Consider the following 25,073-nt stretch of genomic DNA (forward strand, 5'->3'; position numbering starts at 1 on the left):
TTGACAGCGAAGCAGTTCTCAATCAGCCGAGGGGTATTTTAATGCATAACAGTATTATTCAGGACGGTATATGCCATATCGGTGAAAGTAAATGATGACGATATTTCAAGTACGCAACAAAAAAAAAAAAAGAATTGTAACAACCTCGACGTGATTCCAAATTGACGTAAAAAATTAAGACGTACTGAACATCAAATGCAATAATTATCTATTTTCAAGAAAAATTGCAGATAAATCTCAGTTATTACATCAAAACAACAGATTGAGTATATTACATCATCTTAGCTTGACTGATTCTGAGAGGAAATAACCATAATTTAATAAATATTATTTTTTAATAATTAAACTAGAAGTAAATATATTCAAAAATTGTTTGTACAGAGATGATAGCAGAATCTTCAATGTTTTACTTTTTTTGTAAATAAATGCTATGCAATCACTGACAGCCGAGCTTCGAGCTGATGCTCGGATGGCCGAATGCCAAATACCAATCGATTCTGTCGAATCGATATGTGAATATGAACACGATGGTATGTAAAAAGCAACTTCATTCTTCGGTACTTATGCTTCGTGCCCGTCCACTAAAACACTCATTTCTTGTTCATTGCTGTAATCCCCTCGGGACCACAACGAATGATCACTTGGGAGGCCTGAGACCGCATTATGGAACTAGAAACGTAAGGTCTTTTGTACGAGTGTTTGTACGGAAAAGTCGATTCGACTTAGTTACATAATGCCATCCCTATTCTTATGTACTTTACGACCTCAGCCTCCATCAGAACTGTCGGCGGGTTCAAAATTTGAACTTCGAATAATGTTATTTTTTCCTCAGCGATGGTTTCAGTTGAACGAACCGTCGCACAAAGCATAACAAGAAAATCGACACATAGAAACGCAGTGATTGAGCGCAGTGAGCTTACCTCTCGTTATGTCGTTAAGACTGGACGTAATGGATTTATGAATCCTTCACACTTTGAATATATGCTAATTCAATCGTTATTGTTAGTGATTACTCTTACACTACAGCTATGAATAATTAGTATTTATGAATGACTAACATGAGGTTATATGTATATGTATTGATTAACCTGCTAACCATGTATATGCTTGAGTTTAGTAGCAAGCATGGATTCTCCTTCAAAAGAACGATTGAAAACAAGAGAACATTCAAGTATTTTCGATATCTTAGCCAGTAGTTCACCAGACCACATTGTTTATATCCCACGTTGTATAAAAGTTATATTTACAAATATTCTACATGAACGATAATACTTGGCTTAGATTCATTTCATTCAGTAGCCTGTCAAGGTTGAAGTTTTAGCTTGGCTATAAGAATTGTTACAATCCAAAATGAAACCTATTATATGATATTACACAGCCTAGCATTATTGTTTCAACAACATCAATGCATTGAGCTCAACAGAGTTGGACATTACTAGCATTATAAACGACAGTTACTTAGAAAGTGTTTTTGGTTTTTCGAAAATCGATCTAGTTTTTGAATAATTGATCAAAAACGCGATGCGCGCATTCCGCTACATTTCACATTAAGGATCAAGAGTAAATCAAGTTAACTTGTGTACATTTTATTTGGTACGTATGTCATAGATCTATGTATTCATATATGCAGTGAAACCAGTTTATCAAAGTGGCTTGAATGATTAAGTTTCAAACAATCTTTTTTAGCAACAATTTATTCTCAAATGAATGTTAAGCCTGACTTTTTGGATGAAATATCAGTTTTGATCAATTTCTCACCAATGTTTGATGGAAAATTGGTTACATTTTATGAATGTAGATTTTAATTCTCTAATAAAAAAGTTAGTAACACTGCTCCAATACATTTGCTACACAAAATAAACAAAACTAAATATTTTCTGTTACAAAAGCAGTTTTCCGGATAAATAAATAGTATTACGACAACATTTCATATCCATTGCCTTTCGCGTGTTAAATTAAAGGTTCCTATTTTGCGGGTTTACTTATAGAAGGTACGTAAATCTTTTTATCGCAATAATTTCTGCAAAAGGAAATCCATATTGGAATGTTTTTGTTGCTAATCAAATGTATTGGTGGAATTTAATAATTAATACAATAATTCTGTATAAAATGTTCAAAACGACGAATGTAAAAATGAGAAATTCTCTTTGTTTACCTACGAATGTAACATTTCAGCTGAACCGAGAAAATAATCGCACAATTTTAAATCCTATTTAAAATGAGTAATTGAAACAACTGCATCTCTTCACTAAATCGTCCAATTTGTATGCGTGCAACGTATCATAGTGACTAATTCACAATTTTCAACTACATAACTTTTAGGCAAAAACGACACTTACGTCGTTTTGTAATTTGATCATGTACATTGGACAGTATGATAGGTCGTTTTTTCCTGATTGACTTGACACATAAGTCGTTTTGCTTCTGTTAGTTACGTCGTTTTGCGAAGGTCACAGTGTGTGAAAACCAGTTTTGCTCGAAAACATTAGTAAGAGGTAGTTTTGCATGTCAAGTGGAAAAAAATGACAGTCGACTTGTTTTTAGTGTGTTTTGATAATTTTCGCTTTTGTTTGACGAAGAATTCATAACGGAACAAATCAGTTTCTTTCAAAATTAAACAGCGTATTTTTTAACAAGTTCAAAAGCAACTCGATCCCATTAAATATCTCCAATTCTACAGCAAGTCTCACTTTCATAATACCACACTAGATCTGCTTTTTCGTGGAAAACTATTTTGTCGTACGTCCGCGCATACACTTTTGTTTATGCTTTGGTACATTGGTCAAAACATTGCCAATTGACGAAAGTAGCATTAATGATTATTTCTCATTGATTTCGACATACGTCAAATGTGTTGACAGATTTTTTAGTGAACCTATAGTAAATCGAGAAACGGTGTTCGGGTAGTTCCTAACAAAATGCAATAAAAATCTCGATTTGTTTAATTTTGTTACTTAGGTTGTAATGAACATTTTATACAGCATTGACAAAAATTCTAATTGTGTTATTTTCTACCATTTGACTTGTACTTGTTTTGCGACGAAGTTGTACACAGCGGGGACAACGACATTTTTTTCAGAAGACAAGAAAAACAAGAAGGCTACAGCTTTTCAATCATTTTAAATTTCACTAACATATTAAAATTTACGTTTCGGATTCATTTACGAGCTTCCTGGAAATGGATCCTCACGGTTCTTGCGTAGTACAAACTGAATTTTCCTATTCATGTCTTCGTTGTAGATTGCCTTACACCGCTCAAAGTTTATTCGCCGTCTAGTCTGGAACGGTTTTTCATAGAAGCGCGTTCGTCGGAACTGGTCGAATATCTCTTCTTTGCCCAGAATTCGATTTAAAATACGACATGCTTCCTCCACATTATTGTTCTGAACAAAAACTGTGCGAGCGATAAATTTGGCGTGGCGCATTTTGATCGGGTTCTCACGAAGAGGTTATTCTGAAGTAAAGTTTTTATTGGGTATTACGTAAATCAATGAGGAAATGGAGACAATTTGTATAACTTACCAACTAGGAAAAGTTAAAAACACCTTTTTAAGTAATATTATGCTATTTCAATTTAACTCAGCGTTGTAAGAAAATAGGTAAAACACTACGTTTTATGAATGGCATAAAATCCTTCTGTTTGTTTTTTTCTGACAGTTCTCATCATATGTCTTCAAGTTCTCAACTTTTGACGTTAACGATTTTATGTTGTCTTTTTATGCTTCTTTCTTTTGTTTACCTTTTTGCGTACAATGTATTCATGTGAATTAAAATAGGCAGATAGTATCAAAAACTGGAATCTTCTTTTTCGATTAGGTTTTCTCAAAATGTCGAGCGAATTTCATAAAGACCTGATCCATCAATATAAAATCACTTGTAATAAATTGAAGAAAATCCAACGAGTGTTCTTCAAGTAAACAATATTCATTACTTTAAATGAGATACCCAAATAATAATTATTTGCAGGCATTTCGCACCAAATGTTTCAGAAGTGGCAGATGAATTCGGTTCATTGGCCAATAATTTTAATAACTCCTTCCTGCCAGAATATGCTGCCCTTTGTTATATGGGACAGGGAAAGTGCGAAAAAATGATCGGTAATGATGCGGCTGAAATAGATGCTTTGCTGAAGGCAGCCCGTGCTTTCAGGGCAGCTAACGAAAAACAAACCAAAATTCTAACACCGAATGTTTCCGGCGATAATTTGGAAGGAGCGTTTCGTTGTTACACTCAAGCACTCTTCCGATTACCAGATGATTCCGTCATCAAGGCGGCAATTATACGTGAACTGAAGGAGATAAATCCAAATGTTGAGATCACGAGCAATTTCAGCTCTCCCAGCCACAGAATATGGGACCTAGAGCGGTCAGCAGAAGAAAATATACAAACTGGTGATTACGTAGCTGCTTTCGACAAACTAACAGAAATTTATGACGATATTAAAGAGCGACGATGTGAAGAACTGTATCCTGAGGTCATGGAAAGAGTTGAAGTATCGCGACTGCTGTTACTTTGTTTGCTTCAGCTTCCTCCGTCTGTTCGATACGATCACAAGTTCATTGAGCGATATTCATCTATCGCAGAGAATAATTTATCAAACTGTTTGTCAGGCAACGAAACTCTATCAGAAGAACTATTCTACCTATTGCAATCCTTGGTGGTGTCATGCCAAGCGAAAGATGTGGAATCGATTATATCGGTCCGTGATGAACTAGTCCGTGATGAACTAAGCCACTGTGAACAGTTATCTGCGTCACAACAACAGTTGTTGAAGCAACTGGTGTCTAAGTATTCCAAATGATATTAGGTGTATCCTTTATTTGTGCTATTTCAAGTTAGTTCAGGTAAAAACACAGTGTTACATTTATTGATTAATATTGAAAAAAAATACATAAAAAGCTGCTCATTTCTTTGAAATTTTGGTGTACCTTTCTTGGGATCGGTTATAAAAAAATATCACATGTATATACCTATTGAACTAACACTTCTAAATCAAAAAAAAAATCTACACGAGCTGAATAGGCAACACAGTCTCATAAAAAGGCAGTCAGACTATATACAGAAAGCAAAGAATGCAGTAAAGCATGGACAGGATATAAAATTTTCATATTAGGCTCTACCAACACCAATGCCACGTAATAGAATGAAACGTATCATATTACATGAGTTTATAGGAATCTACTTCATCTCAATTTTTTCTAATTGGTATATCATATTCTACATAACCAGCGGGTGATGCTTAGAAGTTACGTTCAATTCCTCTTGGAATGACAATAATGGCAATGAAATTTTTTTTATTTAATATAAAGGCAACAAATTTATTGCCAATTGGCCAATGAACAATTTCATAATTTGAATGAGTTATGAACTGAAGCAATAAGATTTTTATAAGAGGCCCAAAAAATTGTTTAATATTATTAGAAATAATGTTGTTTTTATATATATATATATATATATATATATATATATATATATATATATATATATATATATATATATATATATATATATATATATATATATATATATATATATATATATATATATATATATATATATATATATATAACAACGCAGTGTAGTTACTTTATTTTATTGAGAAAACAATTCGCTCATTCACGTTCACCAAGTGAATTCATAAAACAAAATCCACGTATTGCAAGTGCTCCTTATCGTATTGAACAATATCACACGTATACACTGAGGTCTTTTTTTATGCGGTTTTTTTTACGCGACATTTTTATGCGAATTTTCAGTTATGCGGTTTTTTTTATGCGAAGTTTCAGAGTTATGCAGTTTTTTTTATGCGAATTTTCAGAGTTATGCGGTTTACCCTTCTGCGGTCTTTTTATATGCGAAGTTTCAGAGTTATGCGCTTTTTTTTATGCGAAGTTTCAGAGTTATGCGGTTTTTTTTATGCGAGTTTTCAGAGTTATGAGGTTTTTTTTATGCCGTACGTAAATTCGCATAAAAAAAGACTTCAGTGTATTTCTATTGAGCTTTAATCCACCTTTTCTCATTTTCGTTAGGAAATTTTTTTGTATGTTTCCAGTAGCGTACCTAAGAAAATTTGCACTCGGGGCAAAATATGATTCGGTTTAGTGAGCAAACAACAAACCATACCTCGACTTACCCATCGAAAACTGACAAAAAAGGTCACCCAGGATTGTTTTACTGCTTCTAGAAAAATCCTTGAGCCCGTGGCGCACCTCGACCAACTCCCCCTTCTTAGATACGTCACTGTAAGTTCCATTTTAGGCTTTTAGCACTTGTAAAGACCATACTACACGAAGATTCGAAATCTTTCAACTCATCGCCCTATAATCCCGGAACCGGAAGTCGTATCTGAATAAAATTCAACAGTCAGTTATAGCACCATACGATACCTTTTATTTGAGTCTAAAATTGAGAAAATCTATTCCATCAACTTTGTGATATCGAAGAGACATTCAAAAGATTTTAACCACTATTATCTCTGGGAAAGCTGGAATATTGTATAATCAAAACCGGGTTGTTTGACCATGATGATACTCATACTGAATTTGTAGCATATTTTCGAAGAGTTTTTACGTTCTTTGAATTATCACGATTTGAAATTCTCAACACTCATCATCCTATAACACTGAAAAAGGAAGTGGCGTGATATTGTAAGACTTATCATTTGAATATAGATTTGTGAACATCTGTTCTGCTATCCCTAAAGATCGGAGAGTACCATTTTTGAGCTTTCGTTATCTAATTACGGTACTTCCAGAACCGAAAATCGGGGTCTAGTATAACTGATGTCAAGTCGTCTACTAACAACTGGAGAAATTCATTTTACTACAGGGCTACTTATAAAAAACACCATTGTTTTTGAAATTTCTACATAATCAATGTAAAACCGGAACCGCAGCCGGATCCATAAAGTTCAGAAATTCCATAAAGTTTTTGATTTCAATTTAGTTCACAAAAAATATTTTATTGGTTAAGGATATTTTTTGGTTAGAAAAATCTATATCTGAAAGTTGTTCACGTAATAAAGATAGAAACGTTCTCATAGGAAATGCAACCTGCGAAGAGATTTCAGTGTATTCTGATTGTAAACTGAATTCATTGAAACATCGTTCTACATTCCAACAGATCCCCATTTTGTTTTCCTTTTTTGACTGGGGCGATCAAAGCACAGATTTACTTTGGCATCCCTTGTTATTCAACAAACACAGTTTCATAATTCCAGTTGGAAACTGACGCATATTTCTAATAAACAGAAAACATAAAGCAACCTACCGTCATTCCATGAAATTTACTAACACTAAGGCAAAACATCATATCCTGTTCGAACGATTTTGGGACTGGACACCGGATCACTCAACTTCGGATAAGTGATAATATTTTGTTCTGTGTTGTTTGAATATTTTATTCCATTTTCTAAACACTTGTTTGGGCGCTAATTTAAAAATCACGAAGTTTGGTTTGCCTGCGTAAGTCTACTGCATTCGCGCATACTACACCATTCATGCGGGTTCGATTTCTTATTAGTGTTGGTTACGACCTGTCTTCCTTTCTCGTACACAACGCCGTGTAGTATTTGGCGTTTGGCGGTTTTTACTTCATTCAATTTTGTGTCTGCTTACAGGAGCACATCAGAAAGGAGTATTTTCTGTTGTAGTAAGTTATGAAGTATTCGTTTAGTATTTATAACTAATTGATTTGATCGTCGATTGATTGATACCAATGCTGAGTTCTGCGCAGTCAGATTAACAAAACAATTGGATTTGGTAGCTTGATTGGATTCAATTTTCTCCTGTGCATTCAAAATTTCCATTGTACCAGACAGAACAGCTGGTAATACAATATGGCAACTGTGCAGAGTGGTAAGGTGGCCATGCAGTACAATCAGCACTACAATCCGGTCGAAGGAAATCCGATTCCGGGCGTAATAGCAGTAGGACCAGTGGCTGTACAGCCCGATATTCAGTACACCGCAGTAACTCAGTTGCAGCAGCACCAGCTTCCGGAACGGCAGTCAACGAAGCCTATTATACTGAATCACCTCGTCGGGACATCGGCGATGAGTGGAAATCAGCTGACACCAAATTTCAATAAAATTGAGCAGCCGAAACCGGTAGCACCGGCACTGTCGAATTTATTGCTGCTAGTGGAATGGGATATGCCTCCGGGTGAACCGAACGCATACTCGATAATTGACTCTTCGGAACTTGTGCTCCAAGGTAACAACATGCGGGAAACGATCCACACTGGGAAAAACATTCTTGTAAGACGAGGCAAGAAAGTTCAACAGGCAACCGTGGTAATTATTTCCGGTAAGTTAAAGTCGTAACTAAATCTTGCGTATATTTTTTGTTCTTATTAGATACTTGAATTCTGAGTTCTGTTTGTTAGCGATTCATGTTATGATATTCTATGAAAAGTGTAGAAAAAAATCGTTAGGAAGAATTTTTGAATATATCAAAATACTTTTGAGTCTTTAAGCTAACTATACAATAGTTCCAATAAAGATGCGCTTATTCAATCGCATATTTCATCGATTTACACTACAATACAATTGATGTTGGTATAAATTTAATAAGATATTCAAATTTTCAGACGACAAACAATTTATTGAGACCGAGCTCCGACAGCTTCGTAAGATGGCAGCAGACAACCTGTTTCGCAATATGTCGACATTATCTCAAAATCAGAATATCGATGTAAGTTAAAGTTTCTTTACAGTAAAGTAGTACAGTTTCGATGTTACTCAAGCATAATATGTTTGATTATTGACGAGCAGTTTAGTTACGTACTACGATTTCTGAAATTGTTAAAATTCAGATGCGAATTCCTCGGTCGTTTTTTACAATGAATATCATTTTAGCAAAACAACAAACGTCGGAGGACAGAATCAGTTGCCATCGCTCAAAATGAGATAGAACCTGCCAGTCCAGAGTACGAGCCAATGCCGATTCCTTCGCAGATCGCGACAGCCAACTGGGTTAACAGCTGCAAACCGGACCGTGTCATATCGCCCTCTCCATCGGTGATGACGATGCATTTATCTACCCCGTTTCCTCCTCCAAAGGCTCCTCCGATGACATTCCATCAGCAGACACAGACGGACTGTAGATTCTTTCCTCAGGAGAGCAGCCGCAGCAACCAACCCGAATTGGCGCGAATACTGTCACTACAGGAAAGCATCCTAGCCGAACAGAAAAGTGTTCGTATGGAGAATGAGTACAACAGAAAGATGATGTATGATATTGTGGAACAGTTGAACTCCTTCTCCGAAACATTAAAGAATTTGGTATCCAAAGTAGATTCAGTACAGAAATATGAAATAACCGAAATGGGTAAGGAAGATCCAGTGTCCAACGTTTCCAGCTATGTGGTACTGGGAACTGGCGGCGAAGAAAGTCGTGACCGGCTATCGAGTGTAACCGATTCGGTTCTTCCTCGGCCCATGCCTTCTAATGAAAACAGCAATAACTTGACCATGGACCAGATAAGTATTCACGAGGACAGCAATATGTCGTTCAGCCAAACAAAGTTTTCCCCTCCAGACGACAACTCATCAGCCACATCTACACCAAAGAATCTCAACTTTTGCAACCGCCTTTCAGCTTCGGCCCTTAGCCTTAGCAATGCAAGTATGCATTCTCAAAGTAGCAATACTTTAAATCAGAACAAATCGATCGTTAACGATGTGCTAAAAGATTGGCACGACGAGGATAGTGATGATTCAGAAATGACACCGATTGGTCCGAACAACACTATGGTGAAGAAACAAGTCCTACGTGCAATTAACTGGACCAGCTACAAAGCCGCCACTCGCAAACTGCTAATGACCCTATTTTCTCGATCCATGCTTGCATCGCATACTCTTACTGGGCGCCCATCTCCGGCCTTCATGGGAGACAGAGCGAAACCGTTAAAAGACAAACTAGATCAGAAGATTATAGCCGATATAATCGCCATTGTAACCAAATCCTGTAACGTTTCGGAATCTATGGTACGCACTGCCATTACGACGAAATGTGCAGATGAAAACAAAATGAACAGAATGAAAAACAGTAAAGTGTCGTCCCAAACTGTGATGACTCAGTTCGTAAAGGATCCGCAAATGGTTACTCAACCACAACAAAACTCCTCCCATCTACCTGCAGTGGAACATGCGGCACCAGTATTTTCCCGAAGGATCAAACGCGAAAACAAAGAAAACGTTCACTGATGTAAGAAGTGACTGGTGAATGTTACTGCCAAAAAGAAGGTTATTGACGAGGCTGCCATCCGTTATTCTCTTACTTTTGATAACCGGACGATATTATAATTGGTATTTTATAGGAGTATTGAGCCTATTAAAATAGGACGATAGTTTTAACGCGTTAGAATTATATTACAATAGATCGTTTTTGCGGCGAAACCCTGTTGTACAAAACATATTTTTAAATAAACATATTTTAATCTTTTTATAAACCTTTTGTACTCAATAATACCTTAATAATAATTGATTTCCGGCGTCGACAGGTTGCTTCCGCGGTAGAAGCAGTATGAAAGGCTATGAGTAATCCATCGTATAGTTAAGTATTAAATTTAATCAGACATGCGAAAACTATGAAATGAAAACCGCGAAAAAGTTAGCGCAGAGACGGGGCTCGAACTAGGAGCCAGCTAGCTTTTTCCAATCAGTTTTACTCGTTAGATATTAATCAAATTCAAAAATTGCACAATGCGACTCTACGCCTTAACAAGACTAAAACAAATCGGTGTATAGTTAAGTGTTTTGAAAAATATGCGTGTTCAGAACACTTTGTCTCGAAAGTCTACTTGTGATATTTATAGTGAGTTGCAAAATTCGGTTCGGTGTTTCGATGGGTTTCCGAATTCAGTCATAGTCGTTGTGCACTCGGACAAATTTCGTGAGGGACGTCTATAACCAGCTGTTGTTCCTGAAACCGTGAATGCTGTGTGTAACCTGATTTCAAAACAATTATTGGATAGTTTTAGCCTATTGTGCCAAAGAATATCCATTCTCTCAATCGTTCCTCATTGATCATGACCACAATGTAGAGTGTACTGGTAACCACATAATCCTCTTCTGATTATGTTTGTTAATTTTTAATGATATTCAGTATAGAATTTTATTGTGGTGTTTTCGAGTGTTTCTAACAAGATGAACGAGTGAATTCAATTTGAATTTGTACATTCTGATAAATAAATCTTTTTTTTGTACCAAAACAAAAACAAAACTTTAATTGAACCTAAGTTTGTGAAAATCGATCTAACCATCGCTGAGAAAAGTGCGAGAGATCCTTTTGGAAAATATATTTTCGGTGCCTCCGGAATAAAAAACTGGGAACCAGGATAGCAGATATCGGTATGTTTGTCTGTCTGCTAATAATGACTACTGATTGGAGTAGATTTGAGGCAAGTTGAGATTTTTTTTCCATTTTTTGTTTCACCCTTTAAATGATAGTATAAATTTTTTAACACACTTTACTCTATAATTCCGGACCCGGAAGTCAGATCAAAATGAAGTTCAGAAGTTTTGTATTGGATCATAAAAGTCAAAGTCTTGGCATTACATTCCTTTTGTGGAATTTGGCCTTAATGTTTCAACAGACTTCGCAGCCGATTCTTAATGTACAGAATCATTGCACTGCTAGTACTATGGATCCTTCTGACACTAAAAATCCTTTCAGGTCGGGGCTCGAACATACGACACCTGGCTTGTAAGACCAGCGTCCTATGCATTGAACCGCCAACCCGGGACAAAATCTGAATGAATTTCAATGAAGCTCAAAATTTGTATTATAATTTGAGCGTCGCATCTAGTGCATTTCAAACTTAAGTTCTTCTATTCTCATATAGAAATCATATGTCATTCTGAGAACCAACATCCTAACAGAGGCCCGGAGAACCGAAACTCATATACTATTCAATTCAGTTCGTCGAAATCGTAAAGTGGTCTGCTAAGATTCCTGGAAGGATTTCGATTACCTTCATTCAAAGGAAAAGTGTTTCGGTCTCATAATAAAATCAAATTTATCTGGTTCCGGAATAGCTGAACCTCTGGTAGGAAATGTTATGGTTCCACAGGGCACGACCATACGACAACTGGCTTGTAAGTAAGACCAGCGTCTTATTTTCTAGATCACTTGATTACCCTTACTAGGGGGTGGTCATTCCACCGAAGAACTGCTATTTACTGACAGTTTCTAGATACGGTCAGGTGACAAAATATTGATTTGATCTGGGATATAGATTAGAGTTAGTTTGATACATACATAATTTTGACAATCGACAATAGTTTTTTATGAAAAAACCATTCTTTAACGAAAACTTTCTCTTCAATCATTCGATTGTACGCCAAATTTTTCGACTGGGTCGTGAAATTAAAACGAAACTCCTTGATGGTCACAGAAAAAGACTCGATGATTTGCGATTTTCTGTTAAAAGATTTCCTTTTGACAGCGAGTAGTCAGTTTCGCTAACTGTCCAAAATCTGTAACTGTACACTCTTAGAAAACAATTTACGCTTGACTTAAATTCAAGCATGCCGTAATTTCTTCGGTGACGACACCATATTACATCTACTAATATGTAAACATAAATTTTGCGTCTGTATCAATGTAAGTTTCAGCTAAAGTAACTGTGAAGCTACTGGTATGACTTATCTTTAGCAAAGCCTTGGTACACGCAGAAAAATTTATTTTAAATGTTAGTATATCACACTTTGAATTGAAGAATATTTTATTTTGAATCAGCGCTTATTTTCATTCTCCTTTGACTCAAATACATTTGATATTTACTTCAAAGCAAATTATTTTTATTTTTTTTGAGCTAGTACAAAGACTGATTATTGATTGTAAGATTTATTCGACCTCGACATTAACCATGTGGTCTTTCGCCGAGGGAAAAAAGCATAAAAACTGTATACGGAAAAATTCAACGCTTTATAATAACTTTTTATTGCATGGGTAAAAATTGTTGAAACTTTGTGCCAGAGTGTAATGTTTACTTGTGTGAAATCGCCGAAATCTGTCAAGTGGCTATAGAGATGGCTTTCAAGCAATTGCCTCGAAAAAAATATGGGCGCGGTCATGGGTGATTCGCGAAACCGTTTGGAATCGACCATTCAGAAATCTAGACGGCCCAGCGGCGAGCTGGCAGCGGAAGAAAAACGAAGAAATGCAACGACTTCAACGCAAGGAAGGTGAGGGATTACTTCAAGCGCAGGCCAATCTTTCCGTTCAGTCCATCTAGCAGATAATGGAGCGGTCCGGATTATATGTCTTCAAGGTGAAGAAGATACCTAAACAGAATACGATAGACAAATTTCGCGCTAGAAAGTCGTACTGCGAGTGGTTAGTGCAGCTGAAATGCATCATAATGGACGACGAGACGACAAGTATTTGAAACAAGAGTGGATGAAAGTGGCGTAAGTGTTGCATAGGATTTAATAAGTAGCGATACATACAAGGTGCGGGCTAAACAGAAACAGGTTTACCTGATGCTCAAAAGAGCCTGAGTTTATGGTAAACACAGACAATGAACAATCGAAGATAACGAAATGGAAACATGTACTAAAAGTAATAGCTAAACAATTAAAGAGTAAAAGTATAATTTCATAGTACAATATCACTAAACGTTAGCTTCATGTTCACATTTCCTTATACGTTGAACCATTCTGAGTGGCAAAACATACATAATTATTTAAACTAGTCCACTAACCCTTGACCTTTCCATTACACTTACTTTCAAAACCAAACGGAATGAAGCAGAAGCGCTTAAAAAACAAGTGCACAGGAGAAAAAGAGAGGACAAACATAATTATTTAGTACAATCAAAAACACTTTATAAACTATGTTATATCTTAGGAATAGCAGGACCTAAACAAGAAAGAAAACTTATTTATTTATTTATTTACAATCAACAGACACAATTTGGTCCTAATGATAATTCCTAATAATATTCAGAAAATTTGTACGTATTCTGCTTCGTGACACATTAAAATCATACCCAGATGAAACGCGGTTGAACGATCTCTGTAAACCAATAATAGAACCGTTTGCGCCATAGTTGGTACGTCGTATAGGAAGTCGAAGAAAAGCACTGTTGCGGAGAGCTCTGGGTCGCACATTAATATTAATTTCGTTGAGCAAAACGGGACAGTCGATCCTACCGTTGAATATATCTGCTATTATCAAAGCGCGTGATAATTCTCGTCGCACTTGTAATGTGTCGAGACCCATTAATAACCCGCGACTTTCATAACTAGGTAGTTGATGAGGATCGGTCCACGGCAATCGACGAAGAGCGAAGCGAACGAATCTACGCTGTATTCCCTCAATTCTACGAGCACCGTTCAGGTAGCATGGGTTCCAAACTGCCGAGCAATATTCGAGAGTTGAACGAACAAGCGAGCAGTAAAGCGATTTTAGACAGTGTATGTCTGTGAAGTGCTTAGTTATTCTCATTAAGAATCCTAAGCTACGGGAAGCTTTAGCTACAATGTAACTGATGTGATGCTTGAATGTAAGTTGCTCATCGAGATGGACGCCAAGATCCTTAACGCTAGTAGATCTTCCAATCGAGGACCCATCCAGAAAGTATTCGACATGCAATGGCATTTTTCTCCTCGTGAACGTAATGGCCGAGCATTTGTCTGGATTTACAATCATACGGTTAACTTTACACCAATCTGCGAAGATTACCAATTGCCGCTGGAGAAAGGCTACGTCTTCTAAGTTGCGGATGATGTGATAGATCTTGACATCATCAGCAAACGATAAGCGAGGACCTTCCAAGGCAAAATTGACATCATTGAAGTACAGTAAAAATATTAACGGTCCTAGATGACTACCCTGTGGTATTCCGGATGATGCGAGGAACTCTCCGGAAGTATGATCGTCAATTTTAACTGCTAAACGACGATTCCTAAGATACGACTGCAACCAACGAAGAATGTTCGAACTGAATCCAAGTCTGTCCAACTTAGCAACCGTGATGTCGTGGTTGATTATATCGAAAGCGGAGGAAAGATCTGTGTAGATAACGTCCGTTTGTAAACCGTTAGACATTGCATCAAACACATAAGACAAAAACGATAGTAAGTTTGTGGTTGTTGAGCGGTTAGGCATGAAACCGTGTTGAGTATCGACGATATATTGCTTGCAGTGATTGAAAATTGGTGTCAGTATAACCTTTTCGAACAGCTTTGGTATAGCGCTAAGGGAAGTGATACCGCGGTAGTTGTTTATATCCTTTTTATCGCCTTTCTTGTGGACTGGGAACATAAAGGAAGCTTTCCATAAATTGGGGAAAACTTCTGTAGTGAGAGACATTCGAAACAGTTTGCAGAGGGGAGCGATTACTCCACGCGAGCACTTTTTAAGAATAACTGCCGGTATTCCATCGGGGCCTGGAGAATTTGAGGCTTTCATTCCTACAATTGCCGTCCGTATTGAGTCTTCGTCAATATTGATGCAGTTCAATGAGTTATTAGACAGGGGAACGTTAAGTGCTGCGGCAGCAATTTGCTGCTGAGTCAGGATTTCATTTGAAAAAACCCTAGAAAACTTTTCCGCAAACATCTGGCAGATTTCCTGTGTGCACGAACCAGTACGATCTCCAAAGCTCATTGACGAGGGCAACCCAAATTCTTTCCTTTGCTCATTCACATGTTTCCAGAAATACCTTGGATTTGATTTCAGTTTTCGTTGTACGTTGTTCAAGTAGTTGGCATGGCAGCGCTTAACGGTTTTCTTGTACAACTGATTTATCTGCACGTAGTGATTACGCAGGGAAAATCCTCCATGTTTAGAATACCTCTTTAGAGCGGCTCTTTTGGTCGTTTTCAGATGTCTCGCTTCCGCAGTCAGCCATGGTGGATGCCGGGTCTGCCGTCTCGATCGTTTCGGTACATAGTAGTCGATTGCGTAGCTCATAACATTAGAAAACGTCTGCACAGCAGCATTGACATCATCGTTGTCGAGAACTTCATCCCAGTCGATTTGCGTCAAGAAGTCGGTCATATTGGTGTAGTCGGTTCTACTAAAATTATAGCAGATGATGTCCGTTGGAATGCAGGCGTTCTGTAAGCGATTTGAATCGAGCACAATATGTAGTGGAGGATGATGACGAACGGAATTGACCAGAGGGAACGGTGAAGCACTAATCTTTGGTGCAACATCTTCTCTACTTGAAAAGCAAAGATCCAACATCCGGTTATTTTCATTAACGACAGGATTCGACTGTCGAAGAAGGTTGAGGTTGTAGCCGTCGAGCATGGTTGTAATGCCAATGTGGAAAGTGGAGAGCGCCGGATCAGGAAAGAAGAAACCACCGGAACTTGTTTGCCATTTTATGCTGGAAAAGTTGAAGTCTCCCACAATCAAGATTTCATCTACGGGTAGTACATGAGTGGAAGTAATTTCTTGCAACGACTGTATGTGTGCATCGATTAGCGGTAGATCGCGGCATCGGTCCGGAGGAAGATATATCACACAAAGGTAGAGGGAAAAATTGACCAGTTTCAAACGCACCCAAACCTGCTCCACGCATTTACCAGATGCGGTTTCGATCAGTTGCGCCTTCAAACGACGATGCACTGCGATAAGCACCCCGCCTCCAATAGTTTTTGAGTTATTTAAGGGGCTGCGATCGGTACGGAAGACTTCGTAGTTGGATCCAAAACCTTGAACGGAGAGCGTACAATCACTGAGCCAGGTCTCCGAAAGAGCGATGATGTCGAAGCAATCATCCGAACAAGCCAGCAAATAGTCGGTGATGTGCATGTTCATGCCTCCAACGTTCTGGTAGTACAAGTGCAGCGGTTGACTAGATTGATCGTGCGATGGATAACTGCAAACGACGGGAAGTGAATCAACGCCTGAATCGTTTGAGACTGAATTGTACTTGCCGTCTGAGATGGTTTGGAAGACCCCTTCCGCGTTCCCACTCACAGGGCCGGGACGACTGATGACCGCTGGCTGCAATAGCTCGACTGTGGGGAACGTATCAGGGGCTTCCATGGTGCGAACATCTGTGCATCCCGGTATCCGATTCAAAGCGAGAGGAGGACATCTATAAGTGCGAGAGAGATCAGCACTTGGAAAGGACGGAATATGCAAATACTTGCCGAGATGAGACATTTGGAAGACTCTTTCACCACACCCACGCACAGGACCAGGACGACTGGAGAACGCTGGCTGCTGTGGCACGACTGTGGCGGGGGGTTCGAGAGCTTCCAAAATATCAACTTCAGTGCGTCCCGGTGTGGTTCCATTGTACTCTCATAACGTTTGCCGGGGCGGTGTTCTCATCAAACGGAGCGGGCTGGGTGTTACTTCGTCTACATTCATAACGGTGCTGCATCCATTTTCGTCGGGAATCGGTGGAGAAATATCGATTGGAGGATACCAGATGTTTTGCTTTTTGTTGTCTTCGAACTCGCGAAACAAAACACCTTGTGGCCAGGTGTCGGGATTAAGAGCCGCTTCCCGAAATTTGGGCAGTATCCCAACTTTGAAGGAGACAAAGTTCAGAGTATTTACGTCGACATCTCTTTTCACCAGCGGGATGACCGTGACATCTTCGCTGCACTCTAAACCATCTTTTGTTAGCTGCGAAACCATCTCCTTACTAACGCTGGGGTGAAAACGTGACAAGTAAATCCATACGAGGGAGCAGGGCGTTGGAACTGTGGCGATATTACAGTTATCCGATGGTTTCCGGCAACCTTCCAAGGTTTTACTTGGCTCAGAACTATCTTCCCGACGACGCTTCGCATTGGGACCAAATCCGTCGGGCTTCGGCGGCAGCGGCGACGAAACAGGCACTTTGCGCGAGAGACGAGATATTTGCTGGCTATTCTTTTTAATTTCGGCCTTCAGCTCAGCAAAAATCGATTCTGTTCTCTCTGCGATAGATGCAAATGCGCTTCCAAACGAAGAAACCGAGTCGCGGAAACGAGCAAGTTTGATCAGTTTACAACACTCATCGCATATCCAAAACAGGTTGGGATTTTCGTCCAAAACTTTCAGAAACGGCTTGTTGAGTTTTGCGCATTTCATATGTACCAAATGATGGCAAAAACCTGAACACTCAACAAAATCTTCCTCCGATTTTACAGTTTTGGCACAACGATCACAAGCATTAGCCATAGTGAACAAAACTCAGGATGCCAACAGTGAAATTCAGATGGCGCTTCGGTCGGGTAAGAGAGAGCGTGAAACTGAGTATCTTGATAAAACGATATCTTCGATAGGCGTCACTTCGCGATACGATAGCAAAAGAGCGGCAACGAAACTGACCGAAAAACACCACAAATTATCTTCACTTCACCACGACACAAAAAACTGTCCAATTCTTATCGAGACTACGAGTAACGCAGGAAATAGAAACGAATAAAAACCACTATAAATCAATAAAAAGTGCTAGTGCGTCGATCACACGAACAATGGCGGTACGTTGTTTACAAACACCATTTAAGGTATGGATTATAACCATCTATATGATTGGCTCAACAGTGCTGGTAAGTTATATTGAAATAATTAACATATTTGGTAAATATTTCAGCAACACATATCCTAATTTACAAATGGGGAAAGGATCAATGCACAATTCCGGGCTAACGCCAGTGTTCAGTTGGTCAACATAGACTAGTTCGTCAGGCGTGGATTTGATATTGTATATCCTGGATCCATGTTATTCCAGTACAGTCTTTAATGAACATCAATGGAGTCTCAACTCGCGGAAAAACCAGTGCAAGATTTAATGCTTTGAAAATTTTTTTTATTGACTGCACACTTATCTGAAACAGACTGTGTTGTATTTGGAGTAGCTGCTATTTATGTAGCAAGATTAATGGACCTCGGCGAAATACCTAGTAGTTCAATAGCTTCTGAGCAGTGAACAGTATATTTCGTAGAAAGTTTTAGCAATACTACCAGGTAAGCTCATTAAATCATGATCGGATGTAAGTATTGCATACTATTTCGAAGGAGTTGAGCTTAATCTATCAATACGGAATTTCGGATTATTGAGACTAAAGAATTAATTTTCTTAACGATTCTTATTCTTATCAATACATGCCTGCATTCTCGCCTCTTTCGTACGCCTATAATAGTTTTTTTTTTATCGCAAATTCGCAGTTTCACAATAAGGTGTATCATTCATGTCACTGAGGTGACTGTGTTGTGTTCTAAGCTAACGAATTTACTGAAGGTTCTCTTTTTTCTAAAATCGATAGAGTGTTTGCCCTATCTGTCCAAGGTTATGACAGCTTTAAAGAAGCTGAACATTCGAGAAAAATTTACCTACTCATTGGTTATAAACTAGGAGGGAGTATTTGTTAGAAGTATTCATCTTTAATTGAACTTTACCCTTCACACCTCTACCAGAGCGGATGACTTTTTGCTCGGCACTTTTCCTTCTTAGCTCCATTCTAAATACCCCAACATAGGTTAGCATTGCGTTTGCGTCTGTTAAAGTTGGATTCTAGAGGGTATTCTTCTAGTACATTTCGGTTTCATCCAGAGAACACATTGGATTCAGTCTTTTGAACACAAACCCGCTAAGCACTGTTTCTCTCACGAAAAAAAACTTACCACGTTTCGACGGTAGTTGGATTATTGGAAAATCTAAACTCTCCATCAATGTTTACGTTTCTACAAGAAATAAATCGTCTCTAAGCCTAAACTCACGTTACTGCTGTACTATAATGGCATTTTCGGTATCACCACAATGCTGTTGCTTAAGCAGCAGTGCATCGTCTAGTATCAGCTTGATTTTATCACCAAGCCGGATGGTTTCCTCTACATCGTCGTTGTCAGTCCGGGTCCCCTGCGATGACTGTTTATTTGTTTTCATTCCTACGTCTAGCACTGCTGCACTGTCACCACTACTCGAAATCTGATCGATCGATTCCTGGGACTGGAACGCGGAGTATGACTCCCTGGACTGTAGTTCGCAGCTGGTCGGATCCGAATGGATACCACTGTCCTGGGAACTGATTTCGGCATTTGTACTCTCAGGTTGCTTATTGTTGGAGTCCTACGGATGTCGGTAGGAGTTAATATATGGAGAAATAACATTCAGATGTCGTTTTATTCGGACGCATGGATGAAACTTTTCGGTATGGGAATGGGCTTGAAATACAAACACCACAATCAATTACAACACCAAGAATGGAATGGAACGAGTAGGCGGCACCTGCTATAGTTTGGCTTAATGGGATCGGCTACGGCTATGTGGGACGTTTTACGCGGATGGAAGACAGTAATACTGTGAGCTATAAATGAAACTAGAGATGCATGATTTTGTTTAGGTGGATGGGTTAGGAACAGGAATAAACGGGAGTAGTATCAAGATATACGGTACAGTCGCTAAATATTAATGACTAGTTTTGATAGTAACAAAGTTCTATGAATAAATACAATCTCGAACATGTGTTGATCTAAGATTACCTTTTTACGGCTACGCTCATGAACGTTTCGGTTCGGTTATATGGTGGGAAAGAACTAAGTCTAGATAGGCTAACTAATCAGGCTGAATATATCTAAAGTAATCGTCTCCCTTGTTAATTTGTTCAATTATTTTGTCGATTGCCTTTTTGGTGAAAGTAAATGAAAATAATTATTGAAATTTTCCAATCATTTTAAAAATTATATTGCAAATAAAATGTTTACTAACAGTCTCTGTTTGAACAGAATTGTTTCTTTGTTTGTAGAGTAGATAGAAATGGCTGCGGATGCGCGATATGTTCGTCTGTTAAGGCACAATGGCACGTATGAATTAACGAAATTTTTATATTGACACATGTTCATTGTATTAAAAATTATAGATAGGGTCCGACAATGGAACTGCTGTCATTACTTCTACAGTCATTATTACGTTGCACACGAAACTTGAATTGAACGACTTAACGGTTATGTGCCCTTTGGCTAAACCCTAAATATAAAAAACGATATGGTGGGACATCAAGCTACTCTGATGACACCTGCCATGGTGAAGATCAAGAGGCAAACGATAAACGAGGATCTTCTAGAGAAAAATTGACATCGTTGAAATACAGTAAAAACATCAACGGACCGATATGGCTTTCCTGTGAAATTACGTTTGATGCAAGGAACTTTTCGAAAATAAATATTTTGATTGCTAAACGACGATTCCTCACATATGACTGTAACCAACGAAGAATGAACAAACCGAATCAAAATCTATCCAATTTAGCAACCGAGATGTCGTGGTTAGTTGTATCGGAAGCGAGGGAAAAATCTGCCTAAGTAATGTACGCCTATAAACCATTATACATTGTATCAGTCACATAGGACAAAAGCTCTGTCTGAAGTCTGCTCTAAAAATCAAGAAGTGGAGAGACTGAAACGACATTTGGTATCAACCAGGAATACAAATAATTCAAGACCATTTTCGGGACTCGTGTTATGCGTTCCTCGATTACCTGCAACAAGTGGTACACCTTAAGGGTAAACAAGTTTAACAAAATGTGATTTTTTTTCACGTGAAATATATTGATTTTGAAATAAAATGTTTTTGGGCTGGTTAATTTATCTGTTTGTTTCAATGCAGGACTTCAATTGCCGGACCTTGTAAACACAATTTTATTTTCATATCCCCAGAAGTGTGTCGCTTACTATCTAAATGTTTTCTTGAAGTTGATCAATTTAGGAATTTCTTGATGGTAATTCCGTTTCCGATGATGCAATAGTTCGCTTAACAGACGGTCGGATGGGTTGAATTTCCGAAGTTCAAAACCGTATTCGAGTAAAAATATTTCTTCAATTTTGGTTTAATATATTTATTGATATCCAATTGCGACACATTACGGATCAAAACAACCATTTGTTGCTCACACTAGGAAAATCCTTAACGAGTTCCACATTTTTTTAAATGAAATTTAAGCTAATGTTTAATTCATTGCAGTGAGCGGTGAGAGATAATTTCAGAAAATGGCTTAGCAAATGACAATAATATGAATGGCGTTGATCAGTGGAAAAGTCATTTTTGAAAATGTTGAGGAGCTTAGTCAGGACAGTGATAGTGAAGAATTAATAACAAAATTCTAAATACTACATTCCGTTGAATCTTCCTTTCTAATATCGGAATCCAGAGGCAATTTTCAGTATACTTGATATGAGCTTAGCTAGTGCGATTTTACTATCCCTTCCAGAATAAGCGGTGGAACATTTCGAACTCTGAGTCCCTGATCTAGGTGTTTACTAAAGACTTTTTGATACAGTGAATTTTTATTTACACAAGAAAAATATGACGTTTATCAGTTTTCCTAGCAATTCAAAGTCATGTAGCTTGGAAACACTTATACACTGAAGTCTTTTTTATTCGGGAGATACGCAGCGCACAAAAAAACGCATATTTTCAGATATTCGCGTAACTTCTGAAATCCGCTTAACTTCGGTAATCTACGTAAAAAAAACGTGTTATTTCGGTAATTTGTATTTAAAAAAATCTCGTGACTTTGTAGATCTGCTTAAAATAAGACTTCAGTATAGTTTTCGCTCAATACAAGTCGTTGTTACAAGTTGCAATATCGACATATTGCTTAAGATATACTTAATAGTAAAATAGACCACGAGGAATAATTTTTAAGTATGTAGCAGGATTAGTATTCTGTACTCGGTTTGGATATAACTAAAGTAAATAAAACTGTAAATTAGCAAGATAACTCACATGATTTGTACGAATAAATAATTTCTGATTAATTTAATAACTGCCAGTACAGAACCGCGGCTAAGTTTTCTTTGCATATCTGCAGTGAAGTAACTGGTAGCGCATTTGAGTTTTATTTAAATAGGAGTATAGCATTTGACTCAAGTCTTAAAAATTGAAAATTCGCATAAAAAAACGCAAACTAAGGAAACTTTTTTTAATATCGGCTTTGGGATTTTTTGGAATTTCGAGATTTCTGAAGTCGAAAGTAAATATTTCTTATGCCAAATGTTTTAGAAATGCATAAAACGTCAAGATCTGTGTTATGTCGATTTGTTTTAGTAATATCGTTTTTGGAACTTTGAGAATTTCGAAATCGCACCTCAAGTTCCTAACAAACCCGAATAAAAAGAGACTTGAGTGTATATTCCACCCTTATTCTGCATTTCGATCGAAACGAAATTCTTCGATTGAATGTGCAGTTTTTGACTCTGTATTTCGATCGAGTTCGAGTTTTCCATACAAACACATTACTCGATCGAAGTGCAAGTGTGAACATTTTTACATTCGTTCGAAATGCGGAATAGGGGTGATAAATTGATATTCCTTTCTGAATTAATGATTATTTCTTTCGCACGGACTCTACCTGAGATAGAAGTTCGCGCAAATTGTCACTGGAATTACACATGGGTAATTATTTCAACCAATGCACAACTTTGGAATGGTTGAATTCTGAAAATTATCATATTTGGGACTTCCAAAGTTCAAACCAGAACAGTGTCAATATCAGCTCCGACCTAATGGTGTGAACGACAAATTAAATATAAGATGCTCTTCAAACAGTAGAATGAATATATTTGCTAACTAATCCTACTTTTCTTTCGTAAAAAATGTTGAACTTCTTAGAATGCTACCTCTATGAATCTACTGAAATTAAGTTCTTCATAACCATGAACAAAAATGTACCTACATTTTTCGTTAGTTTACGATTCTGTGTATTTTTAGTAAATGTTAAACTATTCTTAGAAAATTGAAATCTAGCTCTAGATAGCAACATTAAAAACTAGTTCTGTTAAACTTCGTAACGATTAAAAAGCTCTTCGGTAAAACAACGTCATTAGCAATAATTATGAATATAAATACTGTTGGCATGTTTTTTTTTTGTTGTTGAAAAATAACAATTCAATTTGCTAATAAAAGAGAACAATGGAAATTTTGCCACTTACGACCCTGGATTGTTCGGCAGCGCCAGTACGCTGCTCGAAAGGCTTCCCAAAACTCCTGAATCACGCGATTTTTGGGAAGTATTTTTTTGCAAGATTTTTTTGGTGGGTTTATGGAACGGTTATATTTGGTTTTGGTTTGTACAGTGCCACATGGATGCGATCGTGAGGTTTGATAATTGATTTTGTTGTAGAAAAATAGTTTAATTACAATTTAGAGAAACTGGTTAATATAATTTAGTGGTGGAGGCTATATGGAAGAACGAAAGGCATTGGCATAAAACCGCTGTAAATAGTACTTAATATATAAAATAGTAGAAATATACAAAATTGATATAGGGACCGTTGGATTCAGTGGGTTTTCATGATAATGGGTTTCTCCGGTCTTTGGAATGTGGAAGGGTGAATGGCAGCTTTCTGTGCAACCGCTGAGGGTCAATGATTTGTGCGAAACTGCTTCTGTGTTGGGTTTGTGCTTGCTTGAGGTGTAACTTGGAATTTCGATTTTTCTTGAGTTGGTGTGTGCTTGTATTTTGTTTTATCGGCTGTCGCTGTTGTGCAGCATCTTGAGGCTATGAAATTGGCAGTGTTGTGGTAATGTGATCATGCCTAGCATATGCACAAAAGCGTTGAAGGACTAAAGCGGGGATTTCTTACCTTTTTCAGTGTGCTAGGTGGTACCTGCAGATGAATCTTCTTCTCACAAAGAGACTGAAGCAGTGCAATACCTTCGGCACGTTTGTGGCAATAACGTTGTTCCCATGCGTCCAACAATCGATTGTAATACCGTGGATATTCGGTAAATCCAATGTAACGATGACTGTTGGGAGCAGGAAGGATACGTTCCAGCGGGGCACTTCTGGCGAGTTCATCTTCGGTGAGTAACAAACAACGTACGTCATCTGGTGTTAGGTCATCCAGAATCGAATTGAGATACTAAAATGGGTATAAAGTTACAGGAAAACGTAACACTTCGATGCGCTATGATTTCATAATACAAACCTCTTCTCGTGCCATTTCTTTCTGTATAAATTGATTGTGCTTCAGTCGTTCCGCCTTAGATAGAAAAGATACGTAGATTCGTTTGTCAAAACAAAGAGGTGCCTCTAGGCCCTGTTCAGCTAATATTTCTTTTTGTTCGGCGAGAGGTATCCTCGGAGGAATCTGAAACAAGAATAGTAT

At 37.8% G+C, this 25,073-nt stretch overlaps 5 protein-coding genes across 10 annotated transcripts in view; 2 read left to right on the top strand and 3 right to left on the bottom strand.

Annotated features, from left to right (window-relative positions):
• Positions 1-3,101: 3,101 nt before the first annotated feature.
• LOC131430704 (small ribosomal subunit protein bS21m) lies at positions 3,102-3,660 on the bottom strand. The gene is made up of 2 exons (XM_058595863.1): positions 3,523-3,660; positions 3,102-3,454 (listed from the first exon to the last, which is right to left on the bottom strand). Exon 2 carries the CDS (start codon positions 3,423-3,425, stop codon positions 3,162-3,164), a length of 264 nt encoding a protein of 87 aa, XP_058451846.1. The 5' UTR covers positions 3,426-3,454; positions 3,523-3,660; the 3' UTR covers positions 3,102-3,161.
• Positions 3,661-3,745: 85 nt separating this feature from the next.
• LOC131430705 (40-kDa huntingtin-associated protein) lies at positions 3,746-4,917 on the top strand. Its single transcript, XM_058595864.1, has 2 exons — positions 3,746-3,913; positions 3,967-4,917. Exons 1-2 carry the CDS (start codon positions 3,828-3,830, stop codon positions 4,799-4,801), a joined length of 921 nt encoding a protein of 306 aa, XP_058451847.1. The 5' UTR covers positions 3,746-3,827; the 3' UTR covers positions 4,802-4,917.
• A 2,377-nt stretch (positions 4,918-7,294) lies between these two features.
• On the top strand, positions 7,295-10,397 carry LOC131430707 (uncharacterized). Its single transcript, XM_058595866.1, has 3 exons — positions 7,295-8,306; positions 8,590-8,693; positions 8,858-10,397. The coding sequence occupies exons 1-3, from the start codon at positions 7,838-7,840 to the stop codon at positions 10,205-10,207; spliced, it is 1,923 nt and encodes a 640-aa protein (XP_058451849.1). The 5' UTR covers positions 7,295-7,837; the 3' UTR covers positions 10,208-10,397.
• Positions 10,398-17,273: 6,876 nt separating this feature from the next.
• On the bottom strand, positions 17,274-18,143 carry LOC131429284 (uncharacterized). Its single transcript, XM_058593335.1, has one exon. The coding sequence runs from the start codon at positions 18,141-18,143 to the stop codon at positions 17,274-17,276; it is 870 nt and encodes a 289-aa protein (XP_058449318.1).
• Positions 18,144-19,035: 892 nt separating this feature from the next.
• The window catches only part of LOC131430709 (tubulin monoglutamylase TTLL4), a 55,584-nt gene continuing 49,546 nt past the window's right edge, over positions 19,036-25,073 (bottom strand). For 4 of the 6 annotated variants that reach the window (XM_058595871.1, XM_058595870.1, XM_058595872.1 and 1 more), the window contains exons 5-7: positions 24,894-25,055; positions 24,549-24,827; positions 19,036-20,034 (exon numbers count right to left, since the gene is read on the bottom strand). In XM_058595871.1, coding sequence (XP_058451854.1) covers positions 19,687-20,034; positions 24,549-24,827; positions 24,894-25,055 — 789 coding nt within the window. In that variant the 3' untranslated portion in view covers positions 19,036-19,686. Of the gene's footprint in view, positions 20,035-20,681; positions 23,950-24,548; positions 24,828-24,893; positions 25,056-25,073 lie in introns of those variants that run through there. The other 2 variants (XM_058595874.1, XM_058595873.1) reach the window with 2 other exon arrangements.

The sequence above is a fragment of the Malaya genurostris genome, chromosome 2 (genome assembly GCF_030247185.1).
Source record: "Malaya genurostris strain Urasoe2022 chromosome 2, Malgen_1.1, whole genome shotgun sequence".
Taxonomy (NCBI): Eukaryota; Metazoa; Arthropoda; class Insecta; order Diptera; family Culicidae; genus Malaya; species Malaya genurostris.

Coding starts and splice junctions, on each gene's coding strand:
- LOC131430704 (XM_058595863.1), bottom strand. CDS start 3,425: ATGCGCCACGCCAAATTTATCGCTCGCACAGTTTTTGTTCAGAACAAT.
- LOC131430705 (XM_058595864.1), top strand. CDS start 3,828: ATGTCGAGCGAATTTCATAAAGACCTGATCCATCAATATAAAATCACT. Junction 3,914..3,966: donor ATCCAACGAGTGTTCTTCAA/GTAAACAATATT, acceptor AATTATTTGCAG/GCATTTCGCACCAAATGTTT.
- LOC131430707 (XM_058595866.1), top strand. CDS start 7,838: ATGGCAACTGTGCAGAGTGGTAAGGTGGCCATGCAGTACAATCAGCAC. Junction 8,307..8,589: donor AACCGTGGTAATTATTTCCG/GTAAGTTAAAGT, acceptor TCAAATTTTCAG/ACGACAAACAATTTATTGAG. Junction 8,694..8,857: donor CTCAAAATCAGAATATCGAT/GTAAGTTAAAGT, acceptor ATATCATTTTAG/CAAAACAACAAACGTCGGAG.
- LOC131429284 (XM_058593335.1), bottom strand. CDS start 18,143: ATGGCTAATGCTTGTGATCGTTGTGCCAAAACTGTAAAATCGGAGGAA.